Source organism: Osmerus eperlanus, chromosome 24, assembly GCF_963692335.1.
Source record: "Osmerus eperlanus chromosome 24, fOsmEpe2.1, whole genome shotgun sequence".
Taxonomy (NCBI): domain Eukaryota; kingdom Metazoa; phylum Chordata; class Actinopteri; order Osmeriformes; family Osmeridae; genus Osmerus; species Osmerus eperlanus.
Window position 1 is genome coordinate 396,826 of NC_085041.1, and position 23,971 is coordinate 420,796.

At 45.3% G+C, this 23,971-nt stretch overlaps 2 protein-coding genes and 2 non-coding genes across 10 annotated transcripts in view; 2 read left to right on the forward strand and 2 right to left on the reverse strand.

Annotated features, from left to right (window-relative positions):
* Positions 1-7,555: 7,555 nt before the first annotated feature.
* Positions 7,556-7,627, reverse strand: trnap-ugg (transfer RNA proline (anticodon UGG)). The gene has a single exon. It is a non-coding gene; the product is annotated as a tRNA-Pro (tRNA).
* A 197-nt stretch (positions 7,628-7,824) lies between these two features.
* trnai-aau (transfer RNA isoleucine (anticodon AAU)) lies at positions 7,825-7,898 on the forward strand. Its single transcript has one exon. It is a non-coding gene; the product is annotated as a tRNA-Ile (tRNA).
* A 1,903-nt stretch (positions 7,899-9,801) lies between these two features.
* On the reverse strand, positions 9,802-21,047 carry hdlbpa (high density lipoprotein binding protein a). 3 transcript variants are annotated; one of them, XM_062450984.1, is made up of 28 exons: positions 20,916-21,047; positions 19,509-19,580; positions 18,490-18,604; positions 18,147-18,301; positions 17,465-17,680; positions 17,138-17,344; positions 16,714-16,929; positions 16,373-16,579; positions 16,145-16,252; positions 15,956-16,060; positions 15,743-15,821; positions 15,492-15,631; positions 14,498-14,602; positions 14,281-14,394; positions 14,084-14,170; positions 13,856-13,987; positions 13,534-13,752; positions 13,052-13,273; positions 12,432-12,650; positions 12,195-12,333; positions 11,949-12,097; positions 11,678-11,782; positions 11,439-11,573; positions 11,185-11,328; positions 10,819-10,998; positions 10,563-10,679; positions 10,282-10,422; positions 9,802-10,177 (listed from the first exon to the last, which is right to left on the reverse strand). In XM_062450984.1, the coding sequence occupies exons 3-28, from the start codon at positions 18,563-18,565 to the stop codon at positions 10,088-10,090; spliced, it is 3,807 nt and encodes a 1,268-aa protein (XP_062306968.1). In that variant the 5' UTR covers positions 18,566-18,604; positions 19,509-19,580; positions 20,916-21,047; the 3' UTR covers positions 9,802-10,087. The 3 variants fall into 3 exon arrangements, with proteins under 3 accessions (XP_062306968.1, XP_062306967.1, XP_062306966.1); XM_062450983.1 differs by having other exon boundaries at positions 18,147-18,307; XM_062450982.1 differs by having other exon boundaries at positions 18,147-18,358.
* Positions 21,048-23,201: 2,154 nt separating this feature from the next.
* farp2 (FERM, RhoGEF and pleckstrin domain protein 2) overlaps positions 23,202-23,971 on the forward strand; it is a 35,852-nt gene continuing 35,082 nt past the window's right edge. For all 5 annotated transcript variants that reach the window (XM_062450761.1, XM_062450765.1, XM_062450763.1 and 2 more), the window contains exon 1: positions 23,202-23,360. The gene's annotated coding sequence lies outside the window, so the exon portion shown is untranslated. The remainder of the gene's footprint in view (positions 23,361-23,971) is intronic.

A 23,971-nucleotide genomic window follows, 5' to 3' on the forward strand; every position in this document is an offset into this window, starting at 1 on the left:
TGAACCCTTTTTCAATTAGAAATAAGAAATGAAGGGGATGGAGTAACTAGGGTTTGGACATAGACACATGAATCAGACTCTTGTCAGGAAAACAGATCTGATTGTTGTTGCACATCAATCATTCTTCCATCATGTTCTGTACATGGGCTAAGGGAGGACCAATATTGTGACGCATTAGCTCTGTTTACCAGTTTAGTTGGGAAGTAGAAACAACATGTCAAAGAGACCTTCTACATTTACATTTAGTCATTTAGCAGACGCTCTTATCCAGAGCGACTTACAGTAAGTACAGGGACATTCCCCCGAGGCAAGTAGCGTGAAGTGCCTTGCCCAAGGACACAACGTCAGTTGGCACGGCAGGGAATCGAACTGGCAACCTTCGGATTACTAGCCCGATTCCCTCACCGCTCAGCCAACTGACTCCCTTCTAACCACCAAGGATGGATTTCTGCAAGGAGCAACAATTAGGCCTATTCAAATCAAATAAGCTTCCTTCCTGTAATGAATTTAAGAGAAAATAAAAAAGAGAAGCTAAACCATTTCTGATTTAAAATGGAAAAGTCTGACAACACACAGCAGATATTCTGGGGATATTCTGCTGACAGACCAGAAGTAACGTCCTTGAATGAATGTCCTGTGATTCAGACAAACCACTGTGTTTGCTGCTGTAGTCTTCATTGTACCAGATGTCCTCCCTGCAGACGGCAACAAAGGTAATATGGTAATATGCATACTGAAATGAAGCCAAGCACCTCTTAACATTATCTAACAATGATCTTGCCCTGACCCCGATGTTTACCAACTCAATTATCCTTCTATCTCCAAGTGGAATTCACTCGGTTGCTACCTTTACTTACTTGTCCCCTGTAAAAGATGAAAGCAGAGGGGAAAGGTGCCGAGAGGAAAAATGAGGGATGGAGAACGAGTCAAAGTGTTTCATTTATAAGAGGAGGGAGGCATTAGGACACATTTATCAATAATGGAGAAATAATGAAGAAAGATTAAAGTCGTCCCTGTATTTAAGATGTTCCAAATGGCCCAAACCAGGCCTGCTGGTGACAATGAGGCCCAGACAGGCACAGACCCCATTACATCCCACAAATGAGAGAGTGATATTGTAAAAGGCTCTCAGGTAACTGGAACATGGTCTACCTGGGAATTAAGTGCCCTTTCATTTTTACATTTTGTGCTGTGGTACAAAACAAGACAAAAGGTCTCAGTGTCTTGAGTGATTTCAATGGAATAAAAATCTCAATTGAAAACCTTAAATCTCAAAATCCCATTCTTGCTGTGACTATAACTCTGCCTGTGAGAGAAACAGGTTTAGACCTTGATCCCTAGCTGTCATCTCACTCACGATTCTGACAGACATCCTAGGAAACCTAAACCCTAAACACAATCATCTGTACAGACAAACTTTTTTATTCTAATAAGCGAATAACTCCTTACATAAAGTAGGCTATATGCCACATGCATGCCCACATTAAATTTGCTTTGATTAACTTAAAAGGAATTAATTTATTAAAATGAAGCACAGGGGTCGGAAGTTATTTAAGGTCATTTCCTTTCTTGCTGAACATTTTCATATCCAGACACTACAACCCACCATCACACACAGCCCTAAGCTGTCAAATTCAGAGAAACCCAGGAGAGTGAATTTCCTGGGTTTATCAGCACGAGTTATTGGGGACCTAAGAGTGTGGGAAATCCTATGCCGAAATATTATTCTCTGTAAAACTCAAACTGTGAATAACACAAGCCAAGCAATCTACGCCAGAAGGTCATAGCAAAGTAAAGCAGTGAAATTGGCAGGAAAAATGGGCTTTTGGAGAGAGTGAAATAGATGAGAGATGGAGGGAGATGAAAAGTTGACGAGCTACCCAGGCGGGTCTACCAAAAGTAATGAATATCCCTTTTGGTCTGCAGCGATTTTGAAGAACTGTCATTCTGAATGAAGTGAGATAAAAATTATATTTCACCCAGATAAAAAATAAAAAAAACTGTACAAAAGCAGAAAGGACATATGTCTGGCTGATGCTTCCCTTAATCCAAGACGAGGCTTGACAGCCTCCACCAACAAATGTCAAGACAACTGAACCATCAAAACATCATGATTACAGCATAGTGCTCAGATGTCACACTGGCATGAACAGGAAATGGCTCCAGGGTAAACATCTGGAATGTAAATCGTTTCATATTTACTAACACTAACATGTTAGCAAGCTTTACAATAGCAGTACCTGGTTTCAGTGATAAACAATAATATCAAAAGGGAAACATTTAAATGAGTTAGAATCAGTTTTCAAAGGCATTTTTACCTTCATTAGAGCGTTGTATGTTTAAACAGGTTTTTCAAGTCACCTGAAATGAAATAGCTTACTGCCTTCAAATACAAACTCTACAGATGAGATTACTGTTCCACAGAATGACCTATAAGTGTGCCAGTTCACACCATTTAAGACCAACTCTGTAATAAACTAATTACAATCAGTAGTCTGTCCTTTTTACTGTACACAGCATCTAATCAACTTAAAATGTACCTTTTCATTACGTATCATGTAGTGGATGAACTCTTCCTGTGTGACATTGTTATCTATTGAATTTCTTTCACTATTGTATGGATCTCCAGAATTTGCCTGTGTTATGAAACTAGCGTGTGTCCTTCGGTAAAGAATATGTCTCAGATTTCCATTCCAAAGTCTTGATGTTTTTCCCTTGAATAAATCTTTCACATCTATTGAATCCCTTTCATTTCACAAGCCCTCCATTCAAGATGGAGAGAAAGAGTCTGAATTACTTTGAGCTGGAGAGTTGCCTCGCATAGAAAGGAATTAAGGACCAGTTGCCAATATTGTGGATCAACTATGCCCAGAATAAAGGCTGCATTCTTGTGTTACCTGGCTAGGGAATAAAGCCACAATGGACTTCAAACAAGAACCAACACACAATTCATGGATAGATTTTTACTTCAGGGACCTTGGACTTTTCATAAAAGACAATATCCGGAGAACACAAGCGTAAAGTGCTGAATGGTCTGAATAGTTGTTGTATTACCCCTGATGGCCTTTGTCGGGCGCAATATAGGTGCAGTCGATCGCACCTCAATGGATGACCTCAATCTCATATTTTTCTATTGTGCTGGCAGAAAGCACACGCACGCTTTGAGCAGTTGTTTACATTGTATTGCAACTATTTTGTATGGTCCATAACTTTGGAAGTTTTCTATCATATTTGTTTTGTTCCCACCTTCACTTGCCCTTCTGTATTGTAGTAAATGTTCTGATGCAGAATAAAGCTTTCTAGGGGGACTTCACCAGACAGGTGAGGAATAAGTAATAACGCTATTTGATGTAGAAGAGGCAGACAAAGGATTTAGAGTTTTTTTTTTTGTTCTGTCCCTTGTAGCTCCAGACTACCTTCAGTGCCTGAAAATTAAGTTTAGTGAAGAAAGCTCTGACCGTTTGCAATTACTGGAAGAGGCTGAATGCAGACATGATGTATTCATTGTGGCCGAGTCTTTGCCTCAGTGTGGTGTGCCTATGGTCAGGAGCATGTCGCCGCGTCCTCGCTCCCACCCCGGTGACACCCGCCAGAGCTCTGCTCCCTTCGCCACCCCGCTAACAGCAGATAACACGTCTTTCTTATCGCCTTCAAGAGTGAAGATTTGGCCTCAGTCCAAGAGAACCAACGAAGCAAGAAAACCACTGTCTAGACACTTAAGGTGAACTAAAGGCAAGAATGCTCTGTTTGACAGGAAATACTGAAGGGTTTCCGCTGAGGCAAAGCATGTCGAGGAGGCTGTAGTAGTTCACACAATGTCATTGTGTTGGACCGTGTCCCTAAATCCTCTATCCTCCAGACATTTCTTGACCCATTTGCTATGAATCTTAGTGCAGGATTAAGGAGTGCACACATATCACCCCCCAAAAAGAACACGATCAAGTTGTATATCCACAAATAGTTGGGATCTTCAAATCAACAATCTCGAACAAAGTACATGTACCTTTACCTACAACCAAACATTTTGTGGCACTGAACTTGTCACCACTTTCTTGTGTTAAGTTAAAAGGGCTTCCATAAGCAGTGTGGCTGTAGGCATGCATTACCGACCAATCCTGCTCGTTCTCCAAGTTCTTTGCCAGTGGCGGCCCTAAGATGAGCTGGTTCTGAGTCTAAACAAGCAACCGATGTGCTCCTGGGACAGGTTAGAGCATGCAGGAGCAGGAAGGGCCTGTGTTCTACACCTCTGGAGGGAACCTCATGGAACTAAACAGAGGTGATTCAGCACAACAGAATCCTTGGCATATGGTTTACTGTATGTGTGTGACACTGCTCACACTGGAGATAAAACTATCCGTCTTAAAGTTGACAACAACGGTATTCTATCTTATTTGAAATACTGTGCAGTTGAGAGAAAAATTGAGAGCGAGACAGAGAAAGAAATCTGGTGTACATAGAATAAATAGGCCCACAACTCCATCAACAGAACTTCTTCAGATAGTCAACTGTTGCTTGAGAAACAAGACGTTTTAAATGCCAACAATCCAGACCAGTATAACCAGGTTACATGAGCTAGCAATTAAATCAGCCATCAGGAGCTCTTCACTTTTGGATGTGTCCAATTTTTGGCCATCCAGTTTTTTTAAGGCATACTGTTTAAGAAAAAAAAGTTATACGGTCTCTGACTCACTTAGCATGCAGCCTCTCATGACTGTGTTTAGCCTGTCTGTCTCAATGTACCTAGACTGCCATGTCCTGGCCTGGTCAACAACACCTAAACATACCTGAACACACCTATTTATCACTACTGCAGTTGCATGGCAAACAGGATGTGAGAGTGAATGACAGATCTTATTTTCAGTAGCTCAGTTTCAGTAGTTTAAAGTAGTATTTAAAACAGTATTAAACAATATACATAGTAAAGATTATTCTAAAAGATGGGGTTTAAAATTGATTAATAATCCAATAAAAAACTGAAACACAGCTATAATTCAGAACATGACACTCATGTCATGTTCTACACTATATGTAATAACTGCAGAATTTCACAAATATAAAAGTCAAAACGTGCAAATAAATCAGCAAATAAAAATGTGCCAACAATTTACTCATGTTTATCGCCATTTGACAACTAGATATTCTTCTGACAAATATAGGAGGTTAATGATAGCCAGCAAATACACATTTTTTTTCATCAAAATGTCATGTTTCCATGTTGAGAGCAATTTCCAAAACCAATATTGATATATTTTCACCTTCTGCTTTAACTGTAAGAACAAACCCTAATGATTATTGAAGATCATTTAGACATATTAAGTCTTTATCGTGTTCTGTTAACATGCATTCATCACTGCAACCCATCAGAAACTCACATCGGGAAAGTTAGATGGGTGATTCTTTGCGTGAGCCATGCCACAAGACGAGTACAGGAAGGGGATGATTCCAGAGAAGTCACCTACAAATCACAAAGCGTTCTGATTTAGAAGAGTATTACTGCCATCTAGTGACAAACTCACAAAACTACAAGTCTCATGCAAGACCTGCTTACTGCCCACCACAGAATATTCTGCTGAGCCCTCAAGTAGCTTCAAGTTGTAGGACCGACTCATTTTAATAATTAGAGGCAGAACTTCAGGGTGCAGAGGAGAAGCAGAATGATCTGGGCCATACAGAACCACAATGAGAAACGAAATGTATGAACAAGAGACAAGATGCAATTACAAAAAGGGAAATAAGATAAGTGGGAGACAGAGAGGTAGAAAGTACAGAAAAGAAGTGAGCTGTTTGTAGTTTCTATTAGAATGACACACCGATTCCCCGAAGATGGGTACTCCACCAAAACAATCTTTCATGTAACAAATCAAAACCGTTGTCCCTCCAAGGCATGTTGAACAGGCAGAGATACCTGAGGCCACCTGGGCTCTGCTTCCAAGGTTTGGCAAAGACAATTTCCCTCAAATCACCTCTCCATCTTAATCTGACAGCCAGACTTGATTATGAAGCATGGAAATTGCTTTTATTCCCCACCAGCTGTCGTGAAGAAATTATCTTAATTGTGCCATGATTATGCCTGTGAGCTGTGGTGAGAGGCTGTGATAGAGGCTCAGGAGGGTCCCTGCAGAGAGAGGCTGTGATAGAGGCTCAGGAGGGTCCCTGCAGAGAGGCTGTGATAGAGGCTGAGGAGGGTCCCTGCAGAGAGAGGCTGTGATAGAGGCTCAGGAGGGTCCCTGCAGAGAGAGGCTGTGATAGAGGCTCAGGAGGGTCCCTGCAGAGAGGCTGTGATAGAGGCTCAGGAGGGTCCCTGCAGAGAGAGGCTGTGATAGAGGCTCAGGAGGGTCCCTGCAGAGAGAGGCTGTGATAGAGGCTCAGGAGGGTCCCTGCAGAGAGGCTGTGATAGAGGCTCAGGAGGGTCCCTGCAGAGAGAGGCTGTGATAGAGGCTCAGGAGGGTCCCTGCAGAGAGGCTGTGATAGAGGCTCAGGAGGGTCCCTGCAGAGAGGCTGTGAGAGGCTCAGGAGGGTCCCTGCAGAGAGAGGCTGTGATAGAGGCTCAGGAGGGTCCCTGCAGAGAGGCTGTGATAGAGGCTCAGGAGGGTCCCTGCAGAGAGAGGCTGTGATAGAGGCTCAGGAGGGTCCCTGCAGAGAGAGGCTGTGATAGAGGCTCAGGAGCAGAGAGAGAGCACCTTGGTCAGGTGCTAAAAAAGGGGAGCTCAGTCCAAACCTATGTCCTAGTATCAGTTAGATGTGAGTGTAGTTAGGGGCTTCAACAAGTAATGCGTGAGAAATGTATTTGCATTCACTTGAGTGCTAAAAAGTTTTTGGAGCTTTACGTAAAAACGTTACGTTGGACTCATATTGTTATATTTGCCGAATGTATTTAACTATGAATATTATTATATTTTACTTGAATGTATCCGTTTTGGACACATTTGTGCAGAGAATTATGATACTAACCGTTCGTAACTCCGGATTGATTCTCCTGCAGATTTTCGGAACAAAATGCTTGCCCCGCGCATTGATTCAGAGCGTGACCGGAGAGAGGGGGCTATTATAAGCAAATGATTGACATAATGTTTTGAATTTTAAAAAGGCATTGAATACTTAATATTGAAATTTAAACACCATCGAATTTGTTGGTTTTGAATTCACCTCTTAAATTTAAATATGAATGTATTTCAATTTTAAAACACTGCAAGCCCACAATTCCTATAAAAACCTGAAGACATATCGCTTAAAGGAGAACACAGTGGCAGAAAGCTTTGGCAGAACACATCTTATAAAACACTCACATTTGCACTGAGTCCATTCTTGCTTAAGTTGTTAAGCACAAACACCAGTACTCTCACTACATGGCACCTCCCTTTGGAAGACAGTAACCCAGCAAAACCCTTTCAAAGTAGCATTAAATACACTTCCATGAAAACTAAGTTGCGTTCCTCATGACGTAAACACACGTTATTTGAGTTTGGGGTTCGGTAAACGAGTTGTATTTTTATTTTACACACACACAAACAAAAAACAGCCACAGGGCAAAAAACAGCCACAGGGCAAAAAACACGGGCTCGTCCGGGATTTGAACCCGGGACCTCTCGCACCCAAAGCGAGAATCATACCCCTAGACCAACGAGCCACACTTATACCTTGGAAAACATGCATTATAGACAAGGGACCTATAAAATGTACACTCAAAGGGACTGGCTTATTTACAAACTAAAATCTGTAGCCGAACACGTTTTAATTCACTGATTGCCATTATTCATTCTTGACACGGTGACACACCCAGCCCATCCAAAGAATGTTTAACACTCATTTTCCCTGTGACGAACAGGCCGGTTAGCTCAGTTGGTTAGAGCGTGGTGCTAATAACGCCAAGGTCGCGGGTTCGATCCCCGTACTGGCCATTTGATTTTTGCGTTTAAATGTGTTGTGTGAACAAGTTTACTAGGTAACTTGGAAACTAGTTGTCATTGCCTTGTTCATAAGTTGCAAGAGCTAATGTTGGTATAGCTACTAACATTTTAGAGCTAGTCTACCGTATGTCGCTCGGTCTAGCTAGACTACAGTAGAGGGAGGGGACCTACTAGCCTACTGTATATTGGCTATTCAAACTCTCCTTTGTTCCAGACCATATTATCGATCAAGATAGTTTCTTCCGTTAATTTGTTAAGATTCGTCAAATTCGTCGAAAATCGTAAAATTTGAGAACTACTAGTAGCCTGACGATAATGGGTCCTCTTACGCTAGCTAAACTTGACATATCAAATAAAATAATGATGTAGGCTACGGATCAGGCCACTAACTAGCTAGGTAGGCTAGTATTTATATGAGTTTTCTGCTGCCTTGTCCGACCAACATCTACCTATCTATCAAAACAATGTCTTACTTACATCAAGTTCCGTGGTTGTTATCAGTCCAACTAGCCTAGCATGGTAGGATAGTCGTACGGCGCACCATCTCGCAGTTCTGCTCCTTGCGACCGGTTGAACGGTAGCCAATTGTTGCCGCCAAAATTGGCCAACTTCTGCGATGAAGACTAAATGATGCTTTGAGGGACGCACAGCGCATTAAAAAATAATTAATGGCAAAAAAATTACCAGAAATAGTTTGCTGTGTTGATTTGACGTGACTAGATATGCACGTGTCAATCAGTTACATTCATAAGTAGCTAAGTGTGGTTCAGGTGTAGAACGTTCATGCATGTGACATGTGACGTCATGAACGAGACAAAAAATAATATTTTCGATTTTTATTGACTTTTTGGACAATTTCATTTCCAGTGTCATCCATAATCGTTTGACTTCTCTATGGTTTTTGCATAATCTTTCATATAAGGCTAGAATGACATAGACCAGCATTAAACACTGATGTCTAGAGTTCCCAAAAGCAGCCTATGATCTGGGGGCAGAACTGATCTGGTTAGACCCGTAGACATAACCACCTTGTCTCAGTGACATCGTGTCTGTCTGGTTTATATCGTTCTAGATGTAAGGCTGATAAAAAGGGCCATCGCTATGTTTACAGAACAATCTGTATAGCAACTGGAAGACAAAGGGACTGGACACTGACCCGTTACCAAGGATGATTAACACGACATCACTAGACAGTTGGCACAAAATGGTCTGCTCTTCTGCGTACATGATCAGAGTGTTGACTAAAAACTCTTTTTTTTGAATGTCAAAAAACAACAAATAATGAACAAGTACATAAACAGTTAGTGTGGGGTTTAACAACTTTGGAGCATCTGGGTCTAGTGTTGTAGGAGGGTACAGCTCCCATATCATCTCCAAAGCAGCTGGCAGTTTGAGCATGAAACATTCTGTAGTGAATGAAACCTCTCCCAACAACTGTGAGCGACTCATAAGGCTGCAAGGTGCACAGCTACCTTCCTGTCCACACAAGCACAGATACACAAGCAATAGAAAAGAAAGAGACGACAACCACTAAAATGTATGAAAGACATAACGCATGACTGAGGTTATACACAGCTACATGAGGATCAGGGGTGGGGAGCTGCCACCAGGATGGTCACACACCACTTCAGTCACAAGCAGAACAGGACACACACACACACACACACGTTGCCACAGGTCACTAGTTGTAGTTCAACCTTTTCACCCCCGACCCTGCAAAGGCAACTAAGAGAAGAGAAGTCGACCTGTATTAACCTAACAAGCCTCGCTCTGTTGCATTTACAGCTTTGGATTTGGTAGCACAATTCAAATCACAATGAAATGTCAAGTCTAACAACATTGACTCAATTATATATGTTTTTACTTCACCCAACAACCAAGCAATATCTCTGACTTTTAGTTTTTTCTTCATAATTGTAGTTTCTTTTTTTTTTCTTTGCAGAAGACAATACTTGATGCAGATACAAAGCTCATATGTCAAATACAGTCGAAAGCACTTCAGACTTCACCATCAATCTACAAAGGCAGACCAGGTTGAGTAGAGACACAGAGAAGAATGAAATCATTTCGTAACTGAAGAGTTGACTTGTTGTGGGGTCAGTGTCAGCGATCAGTCCAGGTCAGGAGGGGCCGGAGAAGGGAAGATGGAGCCGGAGGAGGCTGAGCTGCAGCAGTGATGTTCAGAAGCGTTTGGGACCCCACGGGGAGGCCTTGGTTGCCACGGGAGCACCAAAGCTGGGGAAATCCTCTGAGCTGCTCATGTCTGGAGCCTGGAGACAGAGGAGAGCATCACCAACATGACCCTGCCTACACAGGGTCCTGCTACAAACATGAACACTGGTGATGTGTTGTCTTTACAATCGTGCAGGCGAACCTTCTCACTGCCGGTGGTCCAGGGAGCCTCTCTCACCACAAAGCCCTTGGACGGGCCACGGGGCTCATCCATGGACCCCGCCCCGCCCACAGGGGGCCTCATGTACGCCATCTTGGACTCGTTCTCCACCACGTCCGCCATCTGAACACACAGGAAACAGACGTTTACTTCATAATTTCCCACTGCTTCTGAACCCTTAAAAAAAACGTCCATGTAAAGTGGTACATTGTTGAGCTTTCTGAGTCCAGCGTCAGACCCAATGACGATGGCGAGGTGCTTACGTATTCCTCCTCCAGGTTGAGGAGGTGGTCGATAGCCTCGTCCACCAGCTCTGGGCGGCCCGTGACGGTCACCAGGTTGGGGTCAGCTGCCCCGCTCTGGGGGAACCTCAGATCCACCTGCACGGGAACAGCAGCACAGGCATGAGATTATATCAAACCAGTGTACCATGGTTTACAGGCAGTCTGGGGCATCACTACATCCCGACATGGGAAACACGTCAGTGTTTATGTGACATGACCAGTTACTCAGGCCCACCTTGAACTCGTCCATGATCTTGCGGATGCCCTTGCCCCGGGCGCCGATGATGCGTGCGTGGACCCTGCTGTCCAGCGTGATGTCCTCAGACACCATCTCCTCGAGGTCGTCCACGAGGCTTTGGATGGCGTCGCGGGCTGCGGTGGCCCTGTGCTCGTAGCCGGTGATGGTGATCTGGTCCTGCACACCAAAACAACATCAGGACCTAATAAGTGTCTACACACCTGGGCATCTGAGCAGTGACACCAAGCATACATCAAATATCACATTACAAAAGGTAATACAGTTAAGTGTTCCACTGGACGACATGACAAAAAGGCAATAATAAAAGCGGCAGCTAAAACAATGTTCCTGTGGATGAACTACCTGGTTCTCATCATTCTTCTCCGGGAACTGGATGTTCACGTCATGCTCGGTGCGGATGTTGGTGATGATGGCACCCTTACGGCCGATGATCTTAGGGTGATACTTGGGGTCCACAGTGATGGTCAGCTTGAAGCTCCTGAGAGCCTACAGAGTAAAACACGTAGATGATCAGGTTACTTCTTGATTTACTGCAATGATTTGTTCACACGCACAATAAAGCAGCTTTCCTGAGGGCTGCGAGCCCAGCGACTCACCCGGTCCTCCTGCTCAGCCTGCAGCTCCTTGACGCGCTCCAGGAGGCCGTGCTTGGCCCGGTCCAGGTGAGTGGACAGGCCCGTGATGGTGATCACATCACACTGCAGGTCAGGAGCAGGCACTTGAATATTCACCTGGGGGCAAAACAGTCATTTATTTTACACAATGCAAGATGATTGTGGTTAGGTGAAAATAACGTTACTCATCTCCGTTTGAAGCTCTGATGTGAAACACCAACCTCAAATTCATCCATCATCTTACGGATTCCACTTCCTTTCTGCCCGATGATGTAGCGGTGAAGCTCAAAAGGCACTTCCACCTCAATGGTGACAGGGACCAAAGCCTTAACACAACAACATGGTTATTAATAAAATAATAAAAGTATTTTGTTGACCAATAAACAAACCTGGTTCCCACCCACATAACCCCTTCTCAAACTGTGGTTCTACTGTGAGAGAAGAGGTCTGTTAGACCGGTTCTACTGTGAGAAGTCTGTTCTGAGGACTGACCTTGAGGGCCTCTACAGCAGCCTCACATCGCTCCTTGCGTCCAGACAGGACGATCACGTCACACTTCTTGGGGGCTGCAGGATCCACTGGCTCCCTCACCTCCACGGTGTCCCCGTTCTCCTGGGCTGGGGCCTCGGCGGGGGGGGCAGCTGAGAGCACCAACGCAAAACAGTTTGATCAGAAAGTGAATAACGCTCGATAAGGCAGTTCTCTTTCCAACCATGCCAGCCGGGAAGGGACAGCTACCTTGGGGGTCCTCCCTCTCTGGGAACTTGATCTGAACGCTATGATCTCTGGTGATCTGCTGGATCCGGGAGCCCTTGGGCCCCATGATGGAGCGGTGGAACTTCTGAGCGATCACACACTCCATGGTAACCTGAGCATCCTGGGAGCCGTGGAAACACAGTTACGGTCAGTAACTGAGTACGTTAAAAACAAACTATGTCAAGATGTAGGACCAGCGAGCGCTGCGTGTCCACCTACCAGATCCTCGACCATCTCCAGCATGCGCTTCTTGGCTGCTTCCACGCAGTCTTTAGCCCCCTTCAGTGTGACCTTGTCGCTCTGGGCACCGGTGCGAGGGAAGCTCACCATTACTCCACCGTACTCGTCAGCGATGTCTCTCAGCACCTGACCACGCCGTGCCACAAAGTAGCGGTGGTGCTTGGGGTCCACGTTCATCGTGTCCTCAACAACATTGTCCTAGAAACACAGGATGCTTCCCTAGTCAAGTCATTCATATTCCAAGTGGATATTTTCCCCATTTATAGACCAGGGGTGTAGGTTCCACTAATATATATATATATATATATATATATATATATATATATATATATATATATATATATATATATATATATATATATATATATATATATATATTAGTGGAACCTACACCCCTGGTGGAGGATGTGGCCGTGTAATATTCTTTGCTTAATAAAAAGTAGAATTTGTCGTTATATATAACGACAAATTCTACTTTTTATTAAGCAAAGAATATTACACGGCCACATCCTCAGTTAAACATGCCATCCCACCCACATTTGACAAACCTATGCCCCTGATATATCAGCAACTGTGGGTTTATTAAAACAGCTGTGTACCAGACTCTGGATCAGTTTCTCCAGCTCCTTCTGGGCCTCGGCCACGGCCTCCTCTGTGCCCACCACCGTGATGAGCTCCTGGTCTGGGTCATCTGCTGTGGGGAAGATGATCCTGGCTCCGGTGTTGTCGCGCACCTTGCGGATGTTCACGCCTCCTTTCCCAATCAGGAACTTGTGGTACTCCGGCTTGGCACGCAGCTCTGCTGTGTGATTCTTAGTTTGCTGGGAACGACAAGACAACGGAACTGCATAAATGTAATGTTGGGAGATGCCAGCATCTTCTTCCATATGATATCCGTGTGTGACTGAGCAGCTGGTTAAGAGGAGCAGGAGGAGGCAGGTTAAGAGGAGCAGCAGGAGGCTGGTTAAGAGGAGCAGGAGGAGGCTGGTTAAGAGGAGCAGCAGGAGGCTGGTTAAGAGGAGCAGGAGGAGGCTGGTTAAGAGGAGCAGGAGGAGGCTGGTTAAGATGAGCAGGAGGGTACCTTCTCCTCCGCGTGGGCGAGCAGCTGCTGACGAGCCCTCTCCACCTCCTCTGCAGGCCCCCGGATGGTGACCGTGTCGATGCCAGAGCCCTCGGTAGGGAAGTGGATGTGCACCCCTCCACACTCCTCCATGATGGAGCGCACCAGGCGGCCCTTGGAGCCGATCAGGGAATTGTGCAGCTTGGAGGGGATGGAGACCTCCAGCTCTGTGATGTTTGCCTGGATGAGGAGATGCTGGGTCATGGGCTGCACTACAGGACTCACTAAACTCAACTTAAGGACTTTGAAAATGTACATCCTTAAAACGAGGCTCTTGACCCACCAGCTCCTTCTGAATAGCCAGAACACGTGCCCGCGCTGCCTCACAGTTGGCCTTCTTGCCTGTGATGACAATCATCTCTGAGTTACTGTTCTCAGCGGGCAGGTCGATCTTGGTGTTAGTTTCCTCACGAATCTGGGAAGGTGGCAAATGAAAAGGCACAATCAGGGGAATGTTAAGACGCATGTTAAGTGAATGATCGTAGGCTACAACTCGATTTCACCATAATACCTTCTTAATATTTGCTCCTCCTTTTCCAATGATGTTCTTGTGGAATTGCTTGAAGATGGGAACTGACACAGAAAAACTGTTCTCCACCTGAAAGACACACAGCATGTCAGAAAGGGAAGCCAATCATTTGAAAATATTCTTTTACCCCAAAGAGACTAGTTGACAATTATAATTGAAAGACATTGTGATGTACCAACCATTTCAGCCACCATCTTCTGCATGAATTTGGAGCATTTCTCCACCTCGGTGTGCGGCCCGCGAAGCTGAACGATGTCACTCTTATTTGCAGGGTCGGGGAAGTTGATGATGACCTATACCCCCCCCCCAAAAAAAAAAAAAGGTTTGCGTCAAAAATACTACATTATAAACACATTTAGGAGAAAAGCCACCGTTTCTTCTGAAACTAAAACTCACCTCAGGGAACTTGTCCCGCACTTCCTTAATATTCTCCCCCTTCTGGCCGATGATGGCTCTGTGAAAACGCTGTTCAATGATCAGGTCCTTTGTACGCTCATTCTCCTGCAAGAGAACACGAGTTACGCAAGAAAAACTTAATCCGTGCACCATAATCTGCTAAATTCTCCCCCGTCGGGGCGTCCCCCCGTCAGGGCGTCCCCCCGTCAGGGCTGTCCCCCCGTCAGGGCGTCCCCCCGTCAGGGCGTCCCCCCGTCAGGGCGACCCCCCGTCAGGGCGACCCCCCGTCAGGGCTGTCCCCGTCAGGGCTGTCCCCCCGTCAGGGCGTCCCCCCGTCAGGGCTGTCCCCCCGTCAGGGCGTCCCCCCGTCAGGGCGTCCCCCCGTCAGGGCGTCCCCCCGTCAGGGCTGTCCCCGTCAGGGCTGTCCCCCCGTCAGGGCGTCCCCCCGTCAGGGCTGTCCCCGTCAGGGCTGTCCCCCCGTCAGGGCGTCCCCCCGTCAGGGCGACCCCCCGTCAGGGCTGTCCCCGTCAGGGCTGTCCCCGTCAGGGCTGTCCCCGTCAGGGCTGTCCCCCCGTCAGGGCGTCCCCCCGTCAGGGCGTCCCCCCGTCAGGGCGTCCCCCCGTCAGGGCGTCCCCCCGTCAGGGCGTCCCCCCGTCAGGGCTGTCCCCGTCAGGGCTGTCCCCCCGTCAGGGCTGTCCCCGTCAGGGCGTCCCCCCGTCAGGGCGACCCCCCGTCAGGGCTGTCCCCGTCAGGGCTGTCCCCCCGTCAGGGCTGTCCCCCCGTCAGGGCTGTCCCCGTCAGGGCTGTCCCCCCGTCAGGGCTGTCCCCCCGTCAGGGCGACCCCCCGTCAGGGCTGTCCCCCCGTCAGGGCTGTCCCCCCGTCAGGGCTGTCCCCCCGTCAGGGCTGTCCCCCCGTCAGGGCGTCCCCCCGTCAGGGCGTCCCCCCGTCAGGGCGTCCCCCCGTCAGGGCGTCCCCCCGTCAGGGCGTCCTCACCATGCGCGACGCCAGCTTCAGCAGCTCCTCCTTGGCCTCCTGGACCCCCTGGGGATCCCCCTCTATGCGGATCAGGTTGCTCTTCTCGTTATCAGGGGGGATACGGACAGACACCTTGTGGCTGTCCTTGATGCGGTTTACTGAAGGAAGAAAAACAAGCTCTGAGTTTAGCTCTGGTCTGTTGCTAAGCAGCCACCAGCCACTGACTACTATAAGGCTGAGAAGCAGAAGTACATGATCATGAGACTCACTGTTAGCACCGCCTTTGCCAATGAGATGTCTGTGAAATTTGGGATCCACGCTGATCTCGGTATAATCCATGCGGCTCACCTTCAAATTAAATTTTTTATTTAGGATTGAAGTCGAAAACCTTTTATTTGAACAATATTCAGTGGTTAAAACAGGCCGTGTTTTAAGTGAAAACTAACAGCCTTTACTTTTCATAGAAAGCTCGTTATCCTCACCAAGTCTGTGACAATAGCTTCAATCTGGCTCTGCACCATTTGCATATCTTTGGTGGGACCCTCCAGGGTAATTTTATCCTCCCCCTCGGTAAACTCAATATGCACCTGGAAAGAAAACAAGAAGTCAGATTGTAAGAACTCACTTCCAGTAAGAAGCAGACTGGAAACTTGCGACCGCTACAAACGAACCTTGGGCATCTGAGCCGTGATCTTGGCCAGATTCTGCCCCTTTTTGCCGATGATGAAGCGGTGAAGCCAGGAAGGAGCCGAGACTGATGACACCGTGTAGCTGTTTGCCTGCCAAGGAAAACACCACACCCATCATCATCACCATCATCATCATCGTCATCATCGTCCACACCTACAACCCAACATGTCTGCTCATCCAGGAGAGACGGGCTGGCCAGAGCACCGTACCTTGGCATAAACCTCGGTGAGCGCCTGGCCCAGCCGGTCCGGCTCCCCGCGCAAGATGACGGTCTCTGAGCTGCTGTCGGAGGGTGGGATCTCGACCGACACGCCGGTACGCTCCAGGATGTCCTGCAGGGTGTTTCCCCTGTGGCCGATCACATACTTGTGCTGAGATTTCTTCACCTCCACTGCAATGGTGGTGGTGTTCTTTTTCTGAAAGACAGCCACACAGAGAAAATATTGTAGAACAAACCAACATCATGACAAGAATGGCTGAGGTAAAGCGACATTCCAGCAGTGTGTCAGGACAGAATTCCTGCTGGACAGCGAGCTCTGGAGGGGCACACCTTCTCCTCATAAATCTTCTTGATCAAAGCCACAGCCAGAGCAACCTGCTCCTTCTCCCCAGTGATGACGATCTCCGTCTTGTTGACACTGGGTGGAGGGACGTTGATTCGGGCGCCTGTCTCCTGCGACATGTCCCCCACCAGCTTGTTGTGAGCCCCGGTGATGAAGGGATGGTACACCTTGTCAACATTCACCCTCTCCACAGCACGCTTATCCTGGAACACAACGTCGCCGGATCAGTCACTCGTCCAAAACACACAGTTTGTATTTAAATGCATATTGTCCCAAGACGACAAACATGCACAATTCACAGCACACAAAGACAGATGCACATCAGCTGGAGTTGAACCATCTGACAGGCAACCTTTGGATGACAGATAACTACAGGCTGGTTGTGTGTGAGTGTGTGTCAGGAGACAGTACCTGCTCGGCAGAGATGAGCAGGATCTCGTGCTTGGCCTTCTCCAGGCCCTCCTTGGTGCCAGAGATCTTGATCTGGTTGCTGGGGTCGTCGGGGCGTGGGATCTGGATCTTGGTGGCAGTCTTCAGCTCCAGTTCCTGCAGCTTCTCCCCGTTCTTGCCGATGACAAAGCGATGGTGCTCTTTGGGGATGCCCACAGTAGCTGAAGCCTAGAAGACAGAATCTACTATTAACACTTCTAGAACAACCAAACTCCCAAGAGGGACGGTGGATCTACGGATGAATAGCAAATCGTGTTTAAGAGCAGAGGCTGAATAATGTGTGCGGACCTGAGTCTGCAGTCGGGACACGATCTCCTTGCGGGCCTTCATCACAGCGTCCAGTTTCCCAGACACCATAATGGAGAGGCCTTGGTCTTTAGCCATGGAGAGCTCCAGGTGCGCGCCAGTCTTGTGCATGATGTCCACACAGACCTTGGCCTGATCTCCTTCCCCAAACTGGTTGATGTCCTTGTACTTGCGCTCCTCCAGAGGAACATGGAAAACCTGGATCATAACAGCGTTTTAAACATTAAAAGTCTGTCAAACAGGGATTCCACTACTGGAGTTCAACCGTTACTGGAGAGCTACCTTTCTGTTTTCCTTCCAAAACTAATCTTGCACACCGATCCTAATTATTACATTTACATCGTCATTTAGCAGACGCTCTTATCCAGAGCGACTAACAGTAAGTACAGGGACATTCCCCCGAGGCAAGTAGGGTGAAGTGCCTTGCCCAAGGACACTACTTCATTTTTGCACAGCCAGAATCAAACCAGCAACATTCTGATTAATAGCCTGCTTCCCTAACCGCTCAGCCATCTGATCCCATCTGATTAGCTGGTTGATGAGCTGAATCACATGAACTGGGGTTGGAGCAAAAATCTACAGCAAGGTATCTTTCCAAGAACAGGGACAAAATGGTTTTACTGACCTCTAAGGATTTTTTTTCTGTTTTTAACAGTGCTGTTACCTGGGTGATGACAGAAGACTTGAGAGGACGGATGTTGGAGGTCCAGGCATTGGCTGGTTGTTGAGTCCCCTCAGGTGAGGAAGCCTTCTCAGGCAGCGGGGGGAAGGCATCCTTGTAGGTGGGAAGGGCCTCCTCATCCCCTGCACCACTGGGCCCTGCCGCTGGGCGAGGGGCAGGAGAAGCCAACACACAATCAGGAAGAGGCTCAGAGTCTACCCCAAACCCAAAACACGCATAAACACATCCGATCACTTGCAGTTCCTATGGGCTACTTCTCTGATTACTTTGCATGCTTGAGATGTGTTATTGTCAAGTTTATCAAATAACTGGAGACAAGACTCACCACCACCCTGCTCAGGCAGCAGCCCATTACGGTGCTCGTTAAAGCTTTCCTGCGTAAGTACAGCGACTGAACTCATGGTCGAAATCCCACGTTTACACGGAGTGCGAGTGTGCCACTAGGGATGAGAGAAGTGAAGAGAAGACTGAACAGAACCGCTAATGTGTTATATAAACAACTTCACCTTAGTACATGCCAACTATTTGTGTGGACTTTGAGATGTTGGTCATTATCTAATCTATATTTTATCAAAAGAGACACACTATGAAGTAAAATTCTGAAGTGGTAAGAATTTCAACGTCAGCTCTTTGTGCACATAGCCTCCACACTAGTCCAGAGACGAGATTTTAAGTAGCATGACAAAGTGATTAAACTACTTTCATTAATTGTGCCAACGGTAAAGTCTCTCCACTCTGAGGATCCCAGCCCGTCTGTGTCCAGGCTATTCTCGCTGAGCAAGCTCCCAAGGTTAAGAGGATTTCGCTACTGAAACACGTCAGTTCATCTACTGAGGGTAGCGTCAACCTGAGCCCGTTCAACCCTCCTACGCCAACCACACACATGGACTACCCAAAGTAAATGACGTGTTAGGGAGCGTGTGGCTGGCTCCTTGAGAGCAGGTTACAGCCACTAACAGCATGAGGATCCTGGATATTGCACAGGGTTGTTGTCACACTGTTCTGAACACCCATTTAGGGCCTCTTCCTTCCCAGAAGTCTTCAGGTCTAATGGTTGGGAAGCAGAGCCACTTAACTACAAGCCAATGACAAGTGAAATGACTACGCTAAACAGAAAAGACTGCTAAATGCAGACCCATGTAAGACTGGTACAGAAAGAGGCATGTTATTTTGCAACTGGCTGATTATATCTGTCTGTTCTATATCTGTCTGTTCTATAACCAAGTGTACAGGAACTGTATGGGAACCATCTCTATTCTTCTGACTCACATCTGAAATCTGCAGGTCAGAACAGCCTCGTGGCTATAGGCCTAATTAGGAGCTTAGAGTGGTGTCAGATCTTACCAGCTAAATGGTCAGTTACCAGATAATCCGTCCTGTAAAGCTGCCTGTTGGTGTCAGCCTGCCAGCTTTTGCCTGAAAAGCAAAAGCAAATATTTTCATATTTTCCCAGATAATCTCAAGTTCTCTTACAGACAGAAGAGATTTTCAGTACTGTACAAATAACCAAACACAATCCTTAAATGATGAATAGATCAACACAAAGCATCAATACATAAAATACAGTATAGCTAAATACAAGAACACCATTTGAAATGTAGTGAAATGTTGCAAATACTGTATTGTGTTTCCAAGACAGCTATGTTAATTGGCACACACTTATGCCAGTCTACAACACGTTTGACACACAGCCCTCAATCTATTTACAAAACGCAAGTTGTGCAAAGACTAAATAAGGAAAACAGGGAGTGGTGTTGAAGAACATCTACGGGAAACTGCTTGGAATCCTCCAGGCCTCGGCAGAGAAGGTTGCATAATTATTGTATGGTAGCTAACAACAGTGGCCTAAAATCCCAGGAGGCTAAGGAGACATAGCTAGCTGCCAAAATAGTAAGATACAGTAGCGCAAAAAATTAGTACTTTGCAGTTTATCAAATAGGGAACTACACTTGGATAAATAGCTTTAGGTACCATCTTGGTTACAAGCTACTTGTTAAGGATTATTTGAAAAGGGGCAGTGTTAGGCTTTGTGGCTAGCAAGCTAACTAGCTAGCTTCGTCGACTAGTTTCAGTAATGTCCGACGAATTCTTTAAAATGGCAATTGGAATGCATGCTTGTTAGACATTAGGCCTAATTTTAAACATTCTTCGGAGTTGTGAAAGGTTGTTTGCTTTTGTGTATCAGGCATAATCTAAAAAACTTGTTACCCATGATTAGCTAGTTAGTAACTTAGGTACCCGCTAGTTAGACTCCGTCGGCATAAACTTTGACCGTGCGCGATTGTGACACGTAGGTACTAGCTAGCTAGCTCGCTGCTCACGGTACTGCTGCTAGCAGGACCAAGCTAGCCTAGACAGCTAGCCAGCCTAGGCGTCTCGCTACCAGACTGGATAAACTCCATTAGGAAATTGGAATTCGTTAAGAAAGGGATGAAATACTATCCAATCAATAGCTGAACTGTGTTATCAACTCTCTAGCAATTTAACGGTTTTGCTTGACAAACAAATTACTACTCAATCCTAGCAGATCCACAAAATCTAGCAAGTAAGCTGCACGAAGTCCACGTAGGCATAAGGAATACAGCTGAGCATTGGAGAAAATGACATGGAGTCCAACCAGAGTACATTTTGTTACATCAATACTTCAGTTAGCGCCGCTCTCTCTCTAATGTCAGCAATACAATTAGATCTCCTTGCGCAGAAATCAGACGGGACGTGTTACATTTTCTAAACTGTCTAATAGCTACTTACTTGTGTTTATGTTCTCGTCTGCCCTGTATGGTGCAGAAGCTGTGATGAAACTCCACTGGCGAGAAGGTGGGACCGAACCCTGAGTAATATATACGGAAGCCGCCCTCCAATCGTATTCTTGAACGTCACCTCAAAGCCTCCGGTTACAAATCACATACTTCATGGAGAGTTAAGTACATTGTGTAACTAATATTAAAAACACATTGTTAGCTTATAGCACGGACTTACTATGTATTTTCAATAAATTGGGCTCGTGCTTGTGGTTTTCAAATTAACAAAATATTAAATATCACGCTGTAATAAGAGACGATGTTTATCAAATGGGCCTAGTCAATTTTGTGACGGTTTACACCGTTTTTTCTTCTAAATGGACTTCAGTCCATGCACGGCCATCCTCGGACATTATTCATTGTCTTCCCAAACGTTGTCTTCAAAAGTTGTTTTACAACTGAGTTTGGCTAACCAACCAATTGCTTAATATATACATCACTCACTTTGGGGAAATAACACGAACGTTTAGACAATGGACCACCGAGTAAGTCTATAAATGTCTTAACGGGATGATCCACGAGCTTGGATTTGTTTACTCTAAGATAGGATATGCATCGGCTACAATCATCTTAAGGTTAGTAAATCTATCACAGATGAGATGGATGCCACTGCCATTTAGAGTACTTACTGCATATCTGCAAACATAGAGTTTACATTAAAGGCAGGGTAGGTAAGTTTTGCGATCCTCGCAATTTTGATTTGAGTTCGAAAGGATTCAACCCATAGTATAGCTGCAAGCAGCAATGACGGATTCCTCCTCAAAAAAAATATTGTCAAATGTAGCCTACATGTTGGAGGGTTAGACTCCTGATAAAGGAACCATAAAAGCACATTTCAAACTGCAGAATTCAAAATCTTTGCATATGACGGATTTGAATCATTAGCCACCAGGTTCCAAATGTTACACTTTAGCAAAGAGAGCCACATACACCGTCAACATTTGAATAGTGAGTGCACTCAGTGACTAACGTGAACTGAACTTTAGTGTCCAGGGGTGGATGGCTGGGGAGGACGGTGTGTTCAGGAGTGGATAGCCGGGGAGGACAGTGTGATTCCACTTCATCTAGTCAGTGACTCATTTACTTTGGGTAGAATGTAGTGATCTATAAACAAGTCCCAGTTGATTGAATCCCAATTTTCTTTTCCAATTATTGACCAATCTGGCAAATATCTGTACATGTTGTCTTTTTGCCACAGAGGTGGCAAATAACCGAGTGTTAGTTTGTGTGAGTGTGCGTGTGTGTATATCAGATGATGGCCAGCACTAAAGAGCTTGCAGATAAGATTACTGAAATGATTTCTGTGCTCAAATAAAGACAGCTTTAAGACGGTCTACACATTACAATATAGAATTACGATGTTAGAGGGTATTTGATACCAAATGTTAAATTACTCTGAGAATCAAAACAATAATGTACCTTTAAGCACAGATGAACTGTAAAACAGATGTATCTTGTTATCTTATCTTCTAAAATTACACACCTACATGGCCATGAAAGTGGAATCCTTTCCACGGTCTTTGTTTCCATGTTCTTAGTAAAGCTATCTGTATGTGTTGCAAGTATTGTGTTTGAACTGGTTGTTTCTGTCTATAATGTTACCTCGGCATAACCCATAACTTTGCAGAGTACTTGGCATATATCATCACGGTTGTAGGGATCCTTTCAGATTACCAACGTGGAACCAACTGTTAAATTGTTTAATAAAAAATTGAAAATTATTCATGCATGACGTGAAGTAATCGCTATGTTGCTGATGGTATAGCATTATTAGTATTATTATAATCCTATTGTATTGTTTAAAGCGATGTTATGCCACTAGAGGTCAGGCTACTCAATCATTTGTGATTATTACACAAAATCACAATATTCCAAACTGATGTAATCTTCCTTTATGGTGCCTGGAGAACAGTGTCAACGGAATTGCTGGTAAACTCTTTCCGATAACTTAATCCCATATGCTCAAAAAAAGTTATCTGGTCCACAGACATTAGTTTGTTTTTGGCACATATTTTGATTGTTTGTAAAATGTCCAGTATAAAAAAGTATTTTAACCAAACAGGGTTAATAAAATAATTCAACCATCACCAACGGTAAGTTAAATTGGTGGTGCAACCTGAACCAATGGTAAAGCGAATCACAGTCTTGTCCAATGACACAGTTAAAACTTTCGTTTTGTTTTAACAAGGTGACGGAGTGTCATGTGACTGTGCTGAACGTAATCCTCTCATAGCTGTGCTGTGCTAAGGAGTGAGGTCTTTGCTGTCGAGAACCGCAGGGCGGCCGGGGTGTAGGAAACGAATTTAACTTGTGGCTAGGTTATCTGCGCTCTTTTCACGACGGCCATGGGACATACTCAATATTGAGTTCAAGTATTTCGAGAGCAAAAGAGAAGGTATGGTCACAACTTTGTCTTTCTTGCAAGAAACCGATACAGTGTGAACTATTTATATAGAAAATGCAGAAACTTCATTTTATCAGGGTTAAGGTTATGCAAGGCGCTTCAATACTTTTAATGGATTCATGTCGATAGTTTCTTTTCGTCTAGAAACTTTGTAATTATTCAAATATTTGGTTAATTCTTAGTATATCTTTGGTTTTCCCAGAATAAGTTGTATTTTACCTTACCAATGAACCATTTTAATCAATCAATTTCCTCCAAGATTTAGGCTAGTTTACCTTGGCCACACTACTTGTTGCACGTCACCGTCGAATGTTGCAGATCTGAAGAAGAGCTCTCATTCATGTTTTCTTCAGTTTCGCAAAATGCTAAATGTAACTTACTTTTGTAGACGGTACAGAATGGTCTGTGTAATCAGGGTGCAAGTAATTGTGATGTTCAGGTAATTTAAATGTATGTAATTAGCCATAGGCACAGGGCTTATATTGGAATGTTAATGTCATTATTTTCTTTAAGGTTCATGTCCTTAGTTTAGATATGTGGACCGTAGGTGACGGTGCGCAAACCCTCTCCAGTCCAGGCTGTACTTGTTAAACAAGATGTCA

Excerpts from the sequence above, each read along its gene's own strand:
- hdlbpa (XM_062450982.1), bottom strand. The coding sequence starts at position 18,565 with ATGAGTTCAGTCGCTGTACTTACGCAGGAAAGCTTTAACGAGCACCGT. Across the intron at positions 17,681-18,146 it reads AGTCTTCTGTCATCACCCAG|GTTTTCCATGTTCCTCTGGA; the intron begins GTAACAGCACTG and ends GTTATGATCCAG. Across the intron at positions 12,334-12,431 it reads TGGAGATGGTCGAGGATCTG|GATGCTCAGGTTACCATGGA; the intron begins GTAGGTGGACAC and ends CACGGCTCCCAG.